The 18,925-nt window shown below is 37.4% G+C and overlaps 1 protein-coding gene across 2 annotated transcripts in view; it reads left to right on the top strand.

Annotated features, from left to right (window-relative positions):
- Positions 1-18,925, top strand: part of LOC106063077 (uncharacterized) — a 77,029-nt gene that overhangs the window by 12,680 nt on the left and 45,424 nt on the right. For both annotated transcript variants that reach the window (XM_056027290.1, XM_013221396.2), the window contains exon 2: positions 5,666-6,718. In XM_056027290.1, coding sequence (XP_055883265.1) covers positions 5,776-6,718 — 943 coding nt within the window. In that variant the 5' untranslated portion in view covers positions 5,666-5,775. The remainder of the gene's footprint in view (positions 1-5,665; positions 6,719-18,925) is intronic.

Genomic DNA, 18,925 nt, shown 5'->3' with positions numbered 1-18,925 from the left:
CTAGACACAAGAGGCAAGTGTAACAGGTCTAGACACAAGAGGCAAGTGTAACAGGTCTAGACACAAGAGGCAAGTGTAACAGGTCTAGACACAAGAGGCAAGTGTTTTATAAAACGGTCACCTTAAAAACGTGTTCTAACTGGTAGACATGTTTCACACGGCTACCACAAAACTTTGGTGTTTAAAACAAAACAAACACAAAAAGGTTCAATAGCAGCCAAAGAGTTGTTATTGTATACCTTAAGCTCTATCTAGCAGTTTGCTGACCTGACATAATCTCATAACTAAACAACAAAGAACCCAGAGACTCTGTTTCTTCCCTGATACCTGTCTCATAATGTGGTAAACAGTTGAGTTGCCACAGGTAGAACTTGTTCCCGTTTATTCTCACTCCTTGTTGGCTTTCCAAAGGTTTCACCAAGTATGAGGGTAGTCTATTCCTTACTATTGTTCGCCTTTGGTTAATGCATTTCTTCCTTCATTTTCTGGTGAGGTATACAACAATATAGGGTATCGTGACCTAGCCATACTATCGAAATTCGCTTTTTTAAAAGTATCCAGCAGGTCAGCATGGGATTTATCTGATTTTTCCAATCCTGTCTAGTAGACCAAACACTTTCACAAAATGTGGCCTCTTTACTTTAATCTTCAGCTCTCAAGTAGAGATTCTTATTTGGCAAGTAAATTGGAATTCAGAATTTTAAATCTTGCCGGAAGTTAACATGGACATAATCATCACAATTATCTACACTTGCTATTTTCAGTTTGCTGTTCTGCTAAAAACAAAAAAGTCCAGTGGTGCTTAGCCAGCGCTTTTGTCCTCTCGTCCGCTCGTCTGCGCTGTCTAGTCTAAACCTGATACGTTTCTTGTGTGTCTTATTCAGTTAGTGTTTCCATGCCACTTGAACACCTAATTTAAAATTGTAAATTCTCTTTTTCTCAGCAAGTAAAATTCAACCACCATTTCGTTTCAGAGATGCAGCTAAATCTATTTCTCTGATGATCCTTTTTTCTCTAATCATACATTTTGTATTTTTATAACCCACTGAATCGAACACTAGGCATTTAGGTGTTCAGTCCTACGTTTACCTATAGTTAGATTAACATTATTATGTGTTGTGAGTTGCAATACATTATCCAACTATACCTACACAGGAATATTGTTACTGTATTACTGTAGTAGTGTAGACTATTAGACCTACAATATTGTACAGTCTCTAGCTCATTCTTTAATAAATTTTAATGCCTTGATGGCTGGGTGGTTAAGCGCTTGGCTTCTGATTCCGAGTTCTTGGGTTCTTATCTCGACAAAGACTGGGATTTTGAATTCTGAGATTTTTAGGGCGCCCCTAAATTCACCCAACTTTAATGGATACCAGCCTTAAGTTGGGGAAAGTAAAGGCGGTTGGTCATTGTGCTTGCAGCTTGATACCTTGCTTTTTAACCGTTGGCCAAAGAATCTCATTACCTTACATCATCTGCCCTATAGACCGCATGGTCTGAAAGGGGAATCATTTTTTGAACTTTAATGCGTCATTATTTTTTCAACTTTAATGCCTGACGCTAAAATTAGAAATGTCATTATTTTAATGTCGTCAATTGGGGTGGGGGGATGTGTTTTGCAGATAAAGTCCACTTAGTGTGTCCTCATAAAGTCCACTTAGTGTGTCCTCATAAAGTCCACTTAGTGTGTCCTCATAAAGTCCACTTAGTGTGTCCTCATAAAGTCCACTAAGTGTGTCCTCATAAAGTCCACTTAGTGTGTCCTCATAAAGTCCACTTAGTGTGTCCTCATAAAGTCCACTTAGTATGTCCTCATAAAGTCCACTTAGTGTGTCCTCATAAAGTCCACTTAGTGTGTCCTCATAAAGTCCACTTAGTGTGTCCTCATAAAGTCCACTTAGTGTGTCCTCATAAAGTCCACTTAGTATGTCCTCATAAAGTCCACTTAGTGTGTCCTCTTCATTTCCCATCTTTATTATTATAATGTCTCTTCCTCTAGCAAAATGTTTACTTTTTGTTTTCACATTTCCCTATCAGTGCTGCATCTACCTATAGGCAACCAAAGCCGTAGCTAAGGGCCCCTACTTGCTTGAGGACCATCCCAAAAATATTCCAGGGAACTTTTCATTAAGAAGAAAGTGCGAAGGAAAATTGTCTATGTTGATAACAAAGGGCTCCGTATCTCAGATAGCCTTGTCAAGTGTAAATCCGGCCCTGTTCCCTTTTGTAACTAATGTGAACTTGATGGCCTCCAGATAAGCATTGTCTGAACAAAGGAAAATAGAAAACGCGTTGATTTCTTTACTAGAAATAAATACACGATCTCCTTACAATGTCTCTTGTTAAATGCCTTCCCTATGCTCTCTTGTAAGTCTCCACCTTATGAATGGGTTCCATACAGAGCGTATTTTTAATGACGTCAAGACGAGGGATGAGAGTTACAATGTAAAAAATGTTATTCTCTCCCTTGCTGATTCGTGCTCTTAAATCATTTTGTGTGTTGTTTTTTTTTATTAGTTTTTTTGCTAGCTGTATTTTTGTGTTTGGCTCCTACTTTGACGTTGCCTTCGCCCCAGCCAGCACTTAGCTAATCTTGCACCGATCTCTCTCCGTGCGAGTAATGAGTTGGAACGTTTAAATTAGCGGTTGTTAGCAATGTCTACATTTTTTTTAAAAATTCCCTGAGTGAAAAAGAGTTGTATGTTAAACAGGTTTCAGTGCAGCCCCCAGTGAGCCACGGGTGAAGGGTGAAATAGATTAAACCCCAGTCAATCCGAACCTCCCAACTCTCTTTCTAAAATCAGAGATTTTAAATCAGCAATAACTAAAGAGTTTGGACTTTAGACATATAGCTCTGTCCTTTAGACTTAGTGACACGTGAGATCCACACTCGACACTAAATAACAGTACTTGTTGCTAAGATGGATCCAGGCAGAGAGAGAGAGAGCTAGAGAGAGAGAGAGAAAGAGAATGAGAGAGAGAGAATTAGAGAGAGAGAAAATGAGTAAAAGAGAGAGAGATTGGGGCTCGATAATTATTTAAATTGCAAACAATGTCAAATGTCAAGGACGCTGTTATAAAAGGTCACTGTTGCCAACTAGATAATAAATATTGGTTTGTGCTACAAGCAAAAGGGCATAGAAATGTTATCAGTTATCTTACAGTGCTGAAACGTGAACAAAATTATAGTATACTTTTGAAAATTCATTACAATACATAACCAATCAGCAATTCTTAGTTTCTGTCCGATGGATACATTAGAGCTAGCTATTTCAAGTTATCTGCCATAGATGAACATATCCAATACATATAACATTCAAGCAACTGTTAGGCTCATATTAAAATTTGGAGCAGTGCCTCCCAATCTTGTACTTATGGTCAACTCAGGCGCAAAAAAAAGTTATCTTCGCGCTTCCTTTAGACAGGGGGTCTGGAGAAGTCCGCGAGTCCGGAGTGTCCGTGTCCACTGTAAGTGAACGCAAACTCTAAGTTTAACCCCGAATTTCATCTCCCGTCAGACAGGGTGGTATGGAGGATGAACACTGCCCACTTCAGGCCGGTGGAAGGGGGCTCTTCTTCTCTTTTGCTGGCCTTAGAGTTCCAAGTGCGATGCACAACTCTACATGACAATTTCAGATGGTGCCAAGCAATTTCTTGCATTTAGAAATGCTTGGGTGCATTCTTCGCAGGTCAAGCTATTAAAAAAAAACAATTATGCAATTTGAATCTAGACATGAAATGAAAAGGCAGAGACACCGATTCGAACAGTAATAAGAATTAAGATTTTCTTTGATATCTAGATCTAGCAGTCAATATGTTCAAAGATGTAAATATGTCATCACTGAGAACAAGCGGTCAATAACCTCAGTGCTGTATCCATTAAGACCTAACACGCAATAGGTTCAATGGTCTCGATGTCCTGTAATGTCACAATTACTCTGTGGCCAATGGAAATGGTTATAATGTGCAGGCCAGCACAATGACTTTTTCCCAGCCAATCTGAGGGGACGTTGCACTAGCCTAAGTAGTTCAGCATACTCGATTCAAACTCTTGCCCCTCTTTATCACCATCCATCACTTATCCATCACCCCTCCTCCCTCTAAGATTTTAGATGTTTACTGAACATTTTTTGTTATTATCAACTGATTTATGGGGGTTATTATTGTCTATTTAATCACTAAGCGGCTTCTAGAAATCTCCACAGTTCTTTGTTATTTTAAGCTTGCACCATTGAGTCGAGTGAAAAGTATTCCAGACAGGTTTTAGTGACGACAGGTAATAACGATAACCAGGTGAAGCAGGCCTACATCTATGAAACATTTAGACACAGCCTTAGTACTTTCCTGTATGCCTGTATTATTAACAAATAGTTGTCATTATAACTGTATTGTACAACAAACAAATATGTACTTCACCTTAAAGTTATCATCCTACATTAACTAGTTCTAGACATTGGTAAATATACACTGGTATGGTGCGATACTTAAAGACAAAAATAAAGTGGCTGGCCGATGATGTAGTATGCGTAACGAACCCCACCCACTGACACGACTTGCAGTGCAGAGGAATCTTTATTTTTGAAGGAACTTTAAAAACCTGTAAAAAAAAAAATAATTTGCTTGAAACCACAAAACAAAGTGAGACTCATAAATGGAGGGCCAATAGTTTTATTCATAGTCTGTGTTCTAGTTTATTCGTTTTAAAGTTTCAGGAACTATTGGTAAGCTATTTCTTTTATAAGCATCTAAAGAGTCTGTTAAACTTTTGAACTACGGTACTGTAGAATCAGAGTTCTTTACTCTTCTGCGTTTGGCACAAACGAATTTGTAGTTAGCAACAGTGATCTTTAGTGTAGCGTCCTTGACAATGTTTTTTCAGTCTATTTTTAAAATCTAACCCAATCGTCATCTCCATGTTTTACGTTTTTCTTTAGGTTCCATTATAGTGTCCTCACATTTCTCCATGTGGCTTTCGTTAGTTTTTCTCTTTTACTTTTATTGTATTGTATTGCTTAAAGAGAGCTATAAATGTAAAAACAACATAACCAAAAAAAAAAACCCAGATCACTGGAATTAACTTAGATATGGAAATCACCTGTAAACAACCACAAACTGTGCCCCTAAACAGAGGGCTAAACCCAGCTAATGTGGTCCTTCGTCAAATAACTAACAGCAATGTCTTCGAGTCCGAAGATTAAGGATGAGTGCAGTGTTAGGGTTAGGGCTAGGACTATGCAGATCCAGTTGAGACCTGCATATTTTCCCCCATGTCATGCAGACAAAGCCGTTGTCTGCTTTGCAGTCTATTTAAGTTTTCTTTCCGTCTTCTGCGCCTGTCATCAATAATAAATACAGTGTTGAAAGATGCAATCCAAAATCAGCGAAAATATAGAAAGAAATTAATGACATCTCCTGCAAGCCAGTAGAGAGATATAATAATAATAATAATAATCGTTAGTGTCCGTATTGAAATTTGTCTTACAATATGTGCATTACACCAAACAAAATCTTGTAACTAGAAAAAAAAAATTACAATCACACCAGATTCACTCACAATTTACATGTGAAAAGATAATGCTTTACATAGAAATTGTTGATACAAACCGTAATATATTAAAATGATAATTTCTCAATGCATAATCTACCTTTTTTTATTTCGCAGAAAATCGAAAGACGCGAAAGAAAACTAGCTTCTACTTCATTAGCACTGAAGGATTGCTATTTTTAAGTTGTTTTTTTTATTTTAATGTGCTATTAAGCGAAAACCCTATAATGAAAGCATACAAAGAAAGATCAGGTCTAAACGACTGTACTTCTAAACACCAGCAAGAAACTTCTGATCAAAATTCTGAGTTAAGCATTCCAAGAAATAATGGAGTCCTACAGCCACAGAATCACCAGAAAAGGTCCAACTGCGAGTTCAGACCAGACCAGTGTTTGAGCCAGACTAAAGATGCAGACTTTAAACATCAGCCTGAAGCGACAACTATAAACTATACAAAGTCCCTGGCAGACAATCATGTCTCAACCAAATCCTTGGCAGCTGCCTCTAAAGAGCTACCTGTTGCAGGCGTCGAACAGCAGCAGCATATAGAAACAAGATCTCAACGCCACTCAGACGCTACATATACAGATCAAAATGATGGGCGCCTGAAGCAAAGCTCTCAGTGCATCTCTAAACACCAATCCGGTGGTGACATCTCTAGACACCAATCCGGTGGTGACATCTCTAGACACCAATCCGGTGGTGACATCTCTAGACACCAATCCGGTGGGGACATCTCTAGACACCAATCCGGTGGGGACATCTCTAAATACCAATCCGGTGGGAACATCTCTAATTACCAATTAGGTGGGAACATCTCTAATCAGCAATTAGGTGGGAACATCTCTAATCAATATTCCCGAGGTGACATCTCTAGACACCAATCCGGTGGTAACATCTCTCATCACCATTCCGGTGGTGACACCTCTAATCACCATTCCTGTGGTGACATCTCTAGACATCGTCACAGCCTCGATTGCACCAAACAAAACCCTAACTCTGACAGATGTGAGCAGTACGTCTGTAGTGGATTGTCTAAACATCGTTCAAGTTGTGATAGTTCTAAATATTCCGACTCCTCCGAGGGCCGAGACCAGAGTCCCAATGCCAACAAGAAATCTGTTATAATTGCGATGGACGGAAGTGGACATTCTTTCTATGCTTTTGATTGTAAGTATATATTTCTCTCTATCTATCTATCTATCTATCTATCTATCTATCTATCTATCTATCTATCTATCTATCTATCTATCTATCTATCTATCTATCTATCTATCCACGAACATTCTACGTCATAAAGCTATGCATATTGTAAATGATTACGCCTTGCACGAAAGATGCAAATCTACTTCGTCGAATCAGTGACTCAATTTTCAAACACGCACTGTACTGGCCCGAGTGATGTGATATTCAAATCTTGACCATAATGTTTCATAGATCTCCCAGCGAATAAATCGTTTAGTATTTTAAGTTGGTGATTATGGGACTTTGGGTTAGGGTTTGCTCGAAACCACTTTACTATATGTCTCTGAGTCTTTTTCATTCTTACGTCACATCTCTACACAAACTAAAACTTACTAATATCAACGTTCTAAAGGTAAGATTCATTGAATATCAATCTTTTTTGTGTTGCAACAGATGACCGTTAATTGGAATCAATTTATACGCACTTAATGACTCGATATTTTGATAAATTATTTTGAACTGTCCAACCATTTCAATACGTCATGTCTTATCTTCTTCTTATCTTATATAATACAGACGTTACTTCAAAAAAGAAAATGATTACGTCCTACGCGTCATGCATTTAGTCATGTATATTAACCAATGACTTAAATTCAGTCACTGGTTTTCCTGGTTAGCTCAGGCAACCCATTCCATGCTCTAATAGCACTAGGGAAGAAGGAGTATTTGTATTATTTTTGTCTTAGCATATGGGACGAGGAATGTGCCTTTATCTTTGTGTCTTTCTGAGTATTTTATTAAATTTTGTTTTTGTTTTTGAAGATTATGGTTCAGTGTTTTGTGTATAATTGCTACTTTACTTTTGAGTCTTCTGTCCTGAAGGCTTTCTCAATTTAGTGATTTTACTAAAGGTGTTATTCTAGTGAAATGTGAATATTCATTTGTTATAATTCTCACTGCTCTATTTTGTGTCTGTTCTAGTTTATTAATGTTTTCTTGAGTTGAGGGGTCCCAAATAGAGGATGCATATTCTATATTGACCAACCAAGGTTAAATGACATTTTAGTATTATGTTCTTATTTGATGTCATGGAGTTATGTACTTAAGAAATGTCACCGTGTACCTATGCACAGCACAGACCCACAAGTTTAAGACAATCAGGTCAAGAAATACTTGGGAAATCAGGAAGGGTAGGTTGTGACCCAGTTTATCTGATGTTACACCATACGACCACACTTAGGTCTCTCTCTCTCGCTAAGAAAATGTAAAATTGACAAAACAAAACTTTTCTATACAGCAACCACCAGCAGTCTAATTAACTCTGCCATCACCTGCTGGTATGGTAATACTTCACTGGCACAAAGACATAGAGTAAATAGACTAATTAAAATGCATCGTATATCATTCAAACACAGCTACCATCTCTTGAAGAACTTATCTATGAAAGATGCCTTTCCAAATCACACACGATCCTTAAAGACAACCTGCAACCATTAAACCACTGTTACATCAGATCTAAATGAAGTGTTCGTCTCCTTTCCATTAGGACTAAGACAGAGAGATTTTAAAAAACAACTCCTTTGTCCCGTTCAGTGTTACAAGATCATCTGTCGTCACTACATAAAAGTCTAATGGACCTCATTCCCCAATCGTAAACAAACAACATTTAGCCACTTGACAATATTGATAAAACAATGAAAATTACGTATCACGTGACAGCCTTTATGGATTGCGTAATTTGTATAGAAGAAATAGAGAACCACGTGGCAAAATGTTGTTTGTTTACGATGGGTGAATGACGTCCATTCATAAAGCGCTGGTTGTGAGTGTGTATGTGTTTCGTGTGTGAATGTTGTTCGTGTTTGCATCTCAATTGTTTATGTTCTAGTAGTTACGTTGAGGTGGTCAGTTCTAGTAGTTACGTTGAGGTGGTCAGTTCTAGTAGTTACGTTGAGGTGGTCAGTTCTAGTAGTTACGTTGAGGTGGTCAGTTCTAGTCAAACTGAATTTCCATTTGATTGGACCAATAGAAAATATCTTATCTTAAATTTTCAGGTTTGGCTTTACGTGGTTAATAGACATTGGTAAGACCATGGTCACGATTTATTTTGGAAAGAAGTGGTATCTCTCAAATGACAGGACATATGCGAGTTCGAAGGTGCCACTATGCTTCTGTTGAAACACACCGAAGGAACACAGTGTAGAATAGATTTGTTTGTTTCGTAACTGTAATACTTTTAGAAGTCAATCTAGTAACACAGCATCCAAATGTTGCCGGGTAGTCTTGAAATAATATTTAATGAGCACAGAGCCACTAGGGGAAATGAAATAATTAAATACCACAGACTTGGATCGTAGAATAAATAAGGAAACAGAATGCATCGTTCTTAGAATGCCAGTAGGTCAACTTTCACAAGACATTCTGTATGGCGATCTAATAGAAGGCAGGAGAGCCTCTGGTTGCCCACTTTTACGTTTTACGGACGCGACACGAAGCTCTTTAAAATCGACACTAGCAGCTGGGAAAAAGTAGCACTGGATAGATCTACATGGAGAGAGAGAGCATAAAGGAAGGGTCTCGGATTGCAGATGCCATAAACAACAGAAGCAGAAAGAATGGTGATAATGCAACGGCACCTGGTGATCACAAATGCCCAACCTGCGACAGCAGCTGTGTATCAAGGATTGGCCTCTTTAGTCACACAAGAAGTTGCAAAGGGAAAAGATCGTCTCTCGAGACGTAAAATGCCACAGAGAGAATAAGACAAAAGAGAAACTAATTCAGTTAATTAATTCACAATGAATGTCTTACCCTAATATCATTCCTTTATATTAATAATAAAAAAAAAATTCGTTTAATTCTCGCGCCTTTGGGAACTGTGAACTAATTTTACAAAGCTTATATCAGCCAGCTGTCTGTCTGTTTATCTGTCTGTCTATCCGATACAATGTTGAAAACGTTATTTCTACCACACCGATTCTCGGATCAAGTTGAATTTTCAAACATTTATTTATTGTTCCTAAAAAATTATAAATCATTTTTAAAAATTAACCAATTAATTAATCTATTTTTATTTATTCATTTGATACCAACAAGGGAAATTAATCCTTCATTATTCACAGATATGGCTTAATATGTGGAATTTTGTCTCCTTAGATAATTGTACACGTTATTTCTCGCACACCCTTTTTCAGATCAAGCTGAAACTTTAAAACAATTCTTTACTCTACATATAAAAACATGAAGCAATTTAAATAACGAGTCAATTAATAAATCAATTATTGCTATTTCATTATTTTGTTTGATATCGAAAAAGGGAAATAAATAACAACCTGATTGTTTAAAAATAGTTGCCATCAATTTAGGAGCCAGATTGCATAGAAATTCCCGGGACGATTTTGACACTCATTCCTTCCCCTGATTGTGGAATATCTGATATCTATCAAGGAAAGACACAATTTTAATTATTTATAATTAAAAAATACATTTTGTTTCTATGCAGATAGAAATTTGTCAGACCACGTAGATGTTACTATTTGGTAGACCATACGAAAAATAGAACGCCTTTAGATTCACTCTCCGCAATAAGAAAGTAAAGGCGTCAAAATAAACAAGTACACATTATTAGTTCCAAACACAGCTACATTTATAGGGATTAATGTTTTGCTTCATTATCTCAGTGCTAATGTGAATACTAACATTATAATACGTAAATCTATTTTTTTTTTGATGACGAAAAGTCTTAGAAAAGTCAAACGTCCACAACTACAAACTCGCTCTTTAAAACCGATGTCGAAGTTCAAAGTTCATCTCTGTTTAACCTTAGTCCACTTTGAAGTATTTGCAGAGATCAGATTCAAATCATTTTTTAGCTGGTGGTTAACATCGATGGTATTTAAATGTCATGCAGGCAGTCTCATGCAACAAACATGTTATAGCAGACGAACATGTTATAGCAGACGAACATGTTATTACAGACAAACATGTTATAGCAGACGAACATGTTATATAGACGAACATGTTACTGCAGACGAACATGTTATTGAAACGAACATGTTATTGTAAACGAACATGTTATTACAGAGGAACATGATATAGCAGACGAACGCATATTGAATAATGAATCCAAATGTCATCGTGACATTGTTGGAAGTAAATTTGTATTTACTAAGTAGAGAACTTTTAATAATTTTGTTTGCAGTTACATTTAGTGATATATAAATATATGTATATCCAAATTCAGATACCTCTTTTATTTAGACTTGTGTTCATCTCAGCCGCCCAAGACTGGCAAGACGAAAGTATTTTATTTAGACTTGTGTTCATCTCAGCCGCCCAAGACTGGCAAGACGAAAGTATTTTATTTAGACTTGTGTTCATCTCAGCCGCCCAAGACTGGCAAGACGAAAGTATTTTATTTAGACTTGTGTTCATCTCAGCCGCCCAAGACTGGCAAGACGAAAGTATTTTATTTTAAAATCAGTCCAAGTTCACGTTCAAAAGTGACTCGAAACAAACTTCCGAACGACTTTAGTTCGTTTCACGTCGTTCTAAAACATGGAGGCGCGGTGGCTGAGCGGTAAAGCGCTTGGCTTCCGAACCGAGGACAGGGTTCGAATCCTGGTGTAGACAGGGATTTTTAATTTTGGGATCTTCGGGCGCCTCTGAGTCCACCCAGCTCTAATGGGTACCTGACATTAGTTAGGGAAAAGTAAAGACGGTTGGTCGTTGTGCTGGCCACATGACACCCTCGTTAACCGTAAGCCACAGAAACAGATGACCTTTACATCATCTGCCCTATAGACCACAAGGTCTGAAAGGGGAACTTTTTTTTTTACGTTCTAGAACCTAGGTCAAAGAAAGGATGGACGTCATTGCTTGTAACACGCCTGGCAACAGGAGAAGACAGACGAAAGTGACATGTTTGACATGATATATTGACAGTGCTATCACTTGCTTGTCAGATAATCACTCGCTTGACCGTTTGATGTTCAAAGATGTTGACAGCACACTACGAATGACGTCCGAAGATGTCAAAGGCACATTGTCCATAAAGCTGATGACAATTATGTCAAAATGACATCTCTTGTATATAATTTCCCTTTCAAACCTTGCTATCTAGGAGGCAGATGATGCCAAGGTCACCTGTTGATGTGGGCCAAGGTTAACAAGGGTGTCTTGTGGACAGCAACGATCAAACGATATTCTCTGGTCAGATACCCATTAAAGCTTGGTGGAAGCAGGGGCGCCCTAAAGATCCCGAAATCGAAAATCCCAGTCTTCACCAGGATTTGAACTCGTGACCCCTCGGTTCGAAAGGCAAGCGCTTTACCACTCAGCCACCGCGCCTCCTTTCTTGTATATATTTTTAGATTATTTTTGTAGCTATTCGCTTTCATCTTCATTTAACTGGAGTGACGTCTAACGATTGTGTGAGACAACGAAGAAGACTATGCTGGTTGCCCCAAGCGACGTGTCAGATTCAATGAAATAATCAATGTCCAAGTCCAAAGTATCAATATAAAATAAACAATGTAGCCTTTGCAATGTTTTTTAAGGATTACATAAAACTGATGTGCGTGCGTGACCTAATAGAAACTTTCATCAAGCCATTATATACAACAGTACGTCCTAACCAGTAAGAATGATTTAACATCAAAGAAATACAAATTGTATACCTCAGAGAGAGAGAGAGAGAGAAAATGTCACTCATCGAATAGTACAATATCCTATTTTGGAAAACCTGCATTAAAATAAGAAATTATAAAAAAAAACTTTAAAAAAAAAAACAACGAAGCTTTTATTAAGCATAGTTGTATCAATTAGTTTGGATCAGTCATGTAATTAAATTTATAAATAGATCTAGACTAACGATATTAAATCTGTGCGATTGAAAATATTTTTATCAATTGCTTTTTTTTTTTGATCCAACCACTTGTCTGGACCAGTTGGAAATAGAGGAAGGGAGGAACAAGAAGATATCTGTGTCAATGTTACCATGATCGCATTTTAAATGCATTTTTTTAAATTTGAAATACCTGAATTCGAACTCGAGGGCTCAAGCCTCATCAACCCTTCTCAAAGCAACTCACTAACCATTGTGCCAGCGAATCGTTTATGAAAATAGAAGGCTTTTATAGTTATATATAGTTAGCTTCAAACTTTAAAGTGGCGACCCTCAAAGTATGAAGGGGAGATAATTCAACTTATTTCTTTCCCTTGCTCGGTGCCAAACAAAATAATTCATTACCAATATTTAATGAACTAGTTGGTTAATTGTTTATCAATTCTTGTGTTACCAAGTAAGAAATAACGTGTACAAGTACAAACGTTGTGCCAAACAGACAGAGTTGATAAAAACTTTGTAGATGGTGTGTCTTATTATGTGCCAGTCGGATAATGTAGCATATTACATGTCTTTAAAATACGTTTGCGATTTGATTGAAGTTTTCGAATTTTACATAAAATTTTTAAATTTATCTATCTATCAATTGTAAAGATTAACAAATTACTAGATCTTATTGTTTATCTAAATGTATATTTGAAATCCACAATATAAAATCACAGAACTAAAGAGAATAGTTTTTATAAATAAACTCACACTAATACACTAATACTAATGAGAAAATGAAGTCACGTGATTTTTGTATCGTCAACGCATTGCTTAGTTCTGTGTGAGCAAAGCTTTTACCGTGGCATGGTAGAAATATATTATATATATTCTTCAGGATACAAAAGTTGAATTATAATGTGATAATATAACGTTACTTGATATTCGCAATCGATGCTTTGCATCTGAGAATTCATTGCTTTAAATTTTTATCCACAATAAAGTATTCTTTTTTTTTGTCTGCATTAATAAAAAAAAATATATTCCGCTCCCAAAAATAATTAATCACAATAAAAAGAAGAAAAAAAATGAAAGACAGTGTAGCATCAATCAGCAATAAGGTCACTTTGTTCTACTTCTCTCCCTTGGTCAATCTGTCTACATGCAAACTTTGAGACTGGGAGGAAACCTCGTCTCTCTAATGGTCCGTGACATAATAACTGCTCTTGGCACTAAAGTCATAATTTAAGTTTGAATAAAAACGAACGCAAGTGCCGGCAAGTGGTGTGGTCAGGACGTTGTTTTTAAGAAGTAAAAAAAACAACGGTACTTTTTGTTTTAACTTCCGGAACCCGACTCCGGAATAGGGGCTTTTGTTTTCAATTTCCGGAGGCAGTCCCCTTAGCAGGGCTTGGATTGTCCCGGATTTAGCTCCTTCATTTGTTTTCTATATACGAAAAAAAATGAAAAGAATGAAATGTCCGTAGAACTGTGGAGCAAAGTGAATAATAAGCAGCCTTTACTTGCTCTTCGTCTTTGGTCGAATGTCTTACAATTGGTGTCAGAATGTTGGAGGACTTTACTCCACTCTGTACGTAAACACTTTCTAATGGGATAATTGATTAGGGTTTATTGATTGATTGATTATGTTTACCAGGCAGTCAGTAGAGAACAAGCTATCACATAGGAGATAGACACACACACATACAAGAGGACTAAATTAACTCAAAAAAATTTTTTTTTTGTATTTGATGAATAATGTCAGAATCCTAAATCATAGCAAGTTGAACGACTATATTAAAAAACATTCATCAGACAATGCGACTCTGCATAATTCATCCTTCGCGCCATATTTTAATTCATGGCGAGAAAAACAAATCGCAAGCTTTTTGGTGTATCCGGTGTAGAGACCAAGTGTTGATCAGTGATTGGTGTATCCGGTGTAGAGACCAAGTGTTGATCAGTGATTGGTGTATCCGGTGTAGAGACAAAGTGGAAGTGTTGGTCAGTGATTGGTGTATCCGGTGTAGAGACCAAGTGTTGATCAGTGATTGGTGTATCCGGTGTAGAGACCAAGTGTTGATCAGTGATTGGTGTATCCGGTGTAGAGACCAAGTGGAAGTGTTGATCAGTGATTGGTGTATCCGGTGTAGAGACCAAGTGGAAGTGTTGATCAGTGATTGGTGTATCCGGTGTAGAGACCAAGTGGAAGTGTTGATCAGTGATTGGTGTATCCGGTGTAGAGACCAAGTGGAAGTGTTGATCAGTGATTGGTGTATCCGGTGTAGAGACCAAGTGTTGGTCAGTGATTGGTGTATCCGGTGTAGAGACCAAGTGGAAGTGTTGATCAGTGATTGGTGTATCCGGTGTAGAGACCAAGTGGAAGTGTTGATCAGTGATTGGTGTATCCGGTGTAGAGACCAAGTGTTGATCAGTGATTGGTGTATCCGGTGTTGAGACCAAGTGTTGGTCAGTGATTGGTGTATCCATTGTAGAGACCAAGTGTTGATCAGTGATTGGTGTATCCGGTGTAGAGACAAAGTGGAAGTGTTGGTCAGTGATTGGTGTATCCGGTGTAGAGACCAAGTGTTGATCAGTGATTGGTGTATCCGGTGTAGAGACCAAGTGGAAGTGTTGATCAGTGATTGGTGTATCCGGTGTAGAGACCAAGTGTTGGTCAGTGATTGGTGTATCCGGTGTAGAGACCAAGTGTTGATCAGTGATTGGTGTATCCGGTGTAGAGACCAAGTGTTGATCAGTGATTGGTGTATCCGGTGTAGAGACAAAGTGGAAGTGTTGGTCAGTGATTGGTGTATCCGGTGTAGAGACCAAGTGTTGATCAGTGATTGGTGTATCCGGTGTAGAGACCAAGTGGAAGTGTTGATCAGTGATTGGTGTATCCGGTGTTGAGACCAAGTGTTGATCAGTGATTGGTGTATCCGGTGTAGAGACCAAGTGTTGGTCAGTGATTGGTGTATCCGGTGTAGAGACCAAGTGGAAGTGTTGATCAGTGATTGGTGTATCCGGTGTTGAGACCAAGTGTTGGTCAGTGATTGGTGTATCCGGTGTAGAGACCAAGTGTTGGTCAGTGATTGGTGTATCCGGTGTAGAGACCAAGTGGAAGTGTTGATCAGTGATTGGTGTATCCGGTGTTGAGACCAAGTGTTGGTCAGTGATTGGTGTATCCGGTGTAGAGACCAAGTGGAAGTGTTGATCAGTGATTGGTGTATCCGGTGTAGAGACCAAGTGGAAGTGTTGGTCAGTGATTGGTGTATCCGGTGTAGAGACCAAGGGGAAGTGTTGGTCAGTGATTGGTGTATCCGGTGTAGAGACCAAGGGGAAGTGTTGATCAGTGATTGGTGTATCCGGTGTAGAGACAAAGTGGAAGTGTTGATCAGTGATTGGTGTATCCGGTGTAGAGACAAAGTGGAAGTGTTGATCAGTGATTGGTTTGACAAGGTAGATGGTCATTAGTAGGCACATAGTTTTTAGCTCGGCAGAATCCAATTGTCTTACCTATTCTGTTTTTATAAGGTAGATGGTCATTTGTATGCACATTTTTTGTTTTAGCTCGGCAGAATCCAATTGTCTGAACTATATATATATATAGAAAACAGCAGACATTAATTATTTGACTTCAAACCTAGTTTAAAACAAATTGGCCACTAACTAGTGCTAATTGAGGAGCTTTGATACGAAGTGCAGTGCATTGAGATAGTGTTGCAATTAAAGCTCAATTCTTGGCAACAATGACTTGCAATTTAGCGTCCTTGTTGAGTTAATCGTAGCAAACTCCAATAGTATATTGTCCAACAAAAAATAAAACACAACTTTTGAGTAGATTATGATGCAATAGAGTCTACTTCTCTCTTTTGTCCATTGCGTGTAATAATGTACATCACTGTCCTTGGGAAGCTCTATGAAATATTGTGTCTTCAGTCAGCATTGAACATCTTGGAGAAGGTGCTTGCATTGTTTTTCTTGTATGCATTAGCGAGCAAGTGTGTGTGTGTGTTTGTTTAAACCAGAACTTAGACAGATTGTAGTAAACAAGACAAAGATTGTAGTAAACAAGACAAAGATTGTAGTAAACAAGACAAAGATTGTAGTAAACAAGACAAAGATTGTAGTAAACAAGACAAAGATTGTAGTAAACAAGACAAAGATTGTAGTAAACAAGACAAAGATTGTAGTAAACAAGACAAAGATTGTAGTAAACAAGACAAAGATTGTAGTAAACAAGACAAAGATTGTAGTAAACAAGACAAAGATTGTAGTAAACAAGACAAAGATTGTAGTAAACAAGACAAAGATTGTAGTAAACAAGACAAAGATTGTAGTAAACAAGACAAAGATTGTAGTAAACAAGACAAAGATTGTAGTAAACAAGACAAAGATTGTAGTAAACAAGACAAAGATTGTAGTAAACAAGACAAAGATTGTAGTAAACAAGACAAAGATTGTAGTAAACAAGACAAAGATTATAGTAAACAAGACAAAGATTGTAGTAAACAAGACAAAGATTGTAGTAAACAAGACAAAGATTATAGTAAACAAGACAAAGATTGTAGTAAACAAGACAAAGATTGTAGTAAACAAGACAAAGAAAGTCGAACATTTGAGTTCCTGCCAGACGGGGAACGCAACCCTAAAATTGTCCTCCTTTTGCCGGACGACTGGTAGCCCTATCATTGATTATCTAATTAATTTCGCTAATGCCTCTTTTTGAATTGTACAAAAGTGAAGTGTTATTGACGGTCGTTGAGTTGTAGCAGCAAACAGCTGGTAGACAACTGAACCGCTGTAAAACTTCCAATAACTTGAACTTTTATTATAATATAGACAAAATCAAGTTGATATGAGATAAAATACATTTACTAGACTTAGTAATAATATTAAATGATATTTAAAACAACATCTAACTCACGTCAGTGACCTACAATAACACACATTTTCAGTCTCACGCTCTGCAGCTGTCCTAACTAACACCGCTGACCACATGGCCACCTATCTTGCATCATTCAGAACCAATCGCTAACATTCTCCCATCGCCACCATAGAAACACACACACATACACACACAATTTATAACTTGAGGTCACTTCGAAATGTAAATAAATCACTTAAAGAGACACACAGTCCAGTTGAGTCCAGGATATCTCTAGAAACATCCTCATTCTCATCCCTTTCCTTATGCTTAAATTAAATGAAATTCAACAAAGATGAATATGGTAAACACATATTTCTACAGAGCTAGAATATACAGATATAGATTAATTTTTGTTTTCATTAAAATATTGCATAATTACTAGATCAAGTCTTTTTTATGAAAAAGGTTTGATTTACAAACAGATTTTATCTCTGTCATAACTTCTTAATGACTCAACAAACCTTATTATGTGTGTTTGTGTGTGTGTTTGTGTGTGTGTTGTTTGTGTACTTTAATGTCAGAGAATTGTAGTTCTAATATTTCAACAACAAAAAAAATGGGTATTTAGGTTTAAAAAAAAAACAAGGATTATTTTGTTAAAAGAAAATCTCATTTCTTCTCCATCCTCTGGTCTTGTGAAAGATCAAAGTTCCATTATCAAATCTCTAATCTCGATTGTCCATCTTTGATACAATCTTGTTAATTAAGTGCGTGACGTGTCACGATCAAAGCCGACGAGTGAAGCGAACCAGTAGGAACATGAGCCAGTACTAATATTCTTTAATGTGTGGTTCCGTACGCCTAGGTGTTTATCTCTCTGTGCATGTGTGTTTAGCTCTTTATGAGTGTGTGTGTGTGTGTGTGCTTTTGTGTTTTTTTTCTTCCGTAACCTTCCTTTGAGAAATCTTTCAAAATGTTGACTAATCCATTTTATCTTTTGATGTCAACACTGAGCCAAGATTATTAACTTCTAGGAAAAAAAATGGGGTGAAGGATCAACAACAACAAAACAAAAACAAATTATGGAATATTGGACTCTTTTATAGACATGTAGGTTAAGTTTTAAAAAAATGGAGTTTTATTGACATCATTCAACATCTTTCATTTTCTAAGTGTGATCCTTTTTTTAATATCGTTCTCTCTTCTACAATAAAATCACTTCAAAAGTTCTTTTGGAGAAGACGTTTCAGTGACGATTACACCAACGTCATTTCTTGCGTCAGCAGCGTGGTCAAGTTTCTCTCTATTTCTCTTCTTTAATACTCACGACATCATTAAAAAAACAAATTAGGCCCCGCTCAAGACCTCTTGCCTAACGCGAAGATAATCTTGCCACAATCACGTGCATTAGTGACGCGCATGCGCTATTTGTGCCTTAAACATCCCTGACATTTCAGTATCATACCACCCGCCCTAGCGTATAGTTCTTGAC

The sequence above is a fragment of the Biomphalaria glabrata genome, chromosome 4, assembly GCF_947242115.1.
Source record: "Biomphalaria glabrata chromosome 4, xgBioGlab47.1, whole genome shotgun sequence".
NCBI classification, from domain to species: Eukaryota; Metazoa; Mollusca; class Gastropoda; family Planorbidae; genus Biomphalaria; species Biomphalaria glabrata.
Note: the sequence above shows the minus strand (reverse complement) of the source record. Positions and strands in the feature narration are given on the sequence as shown.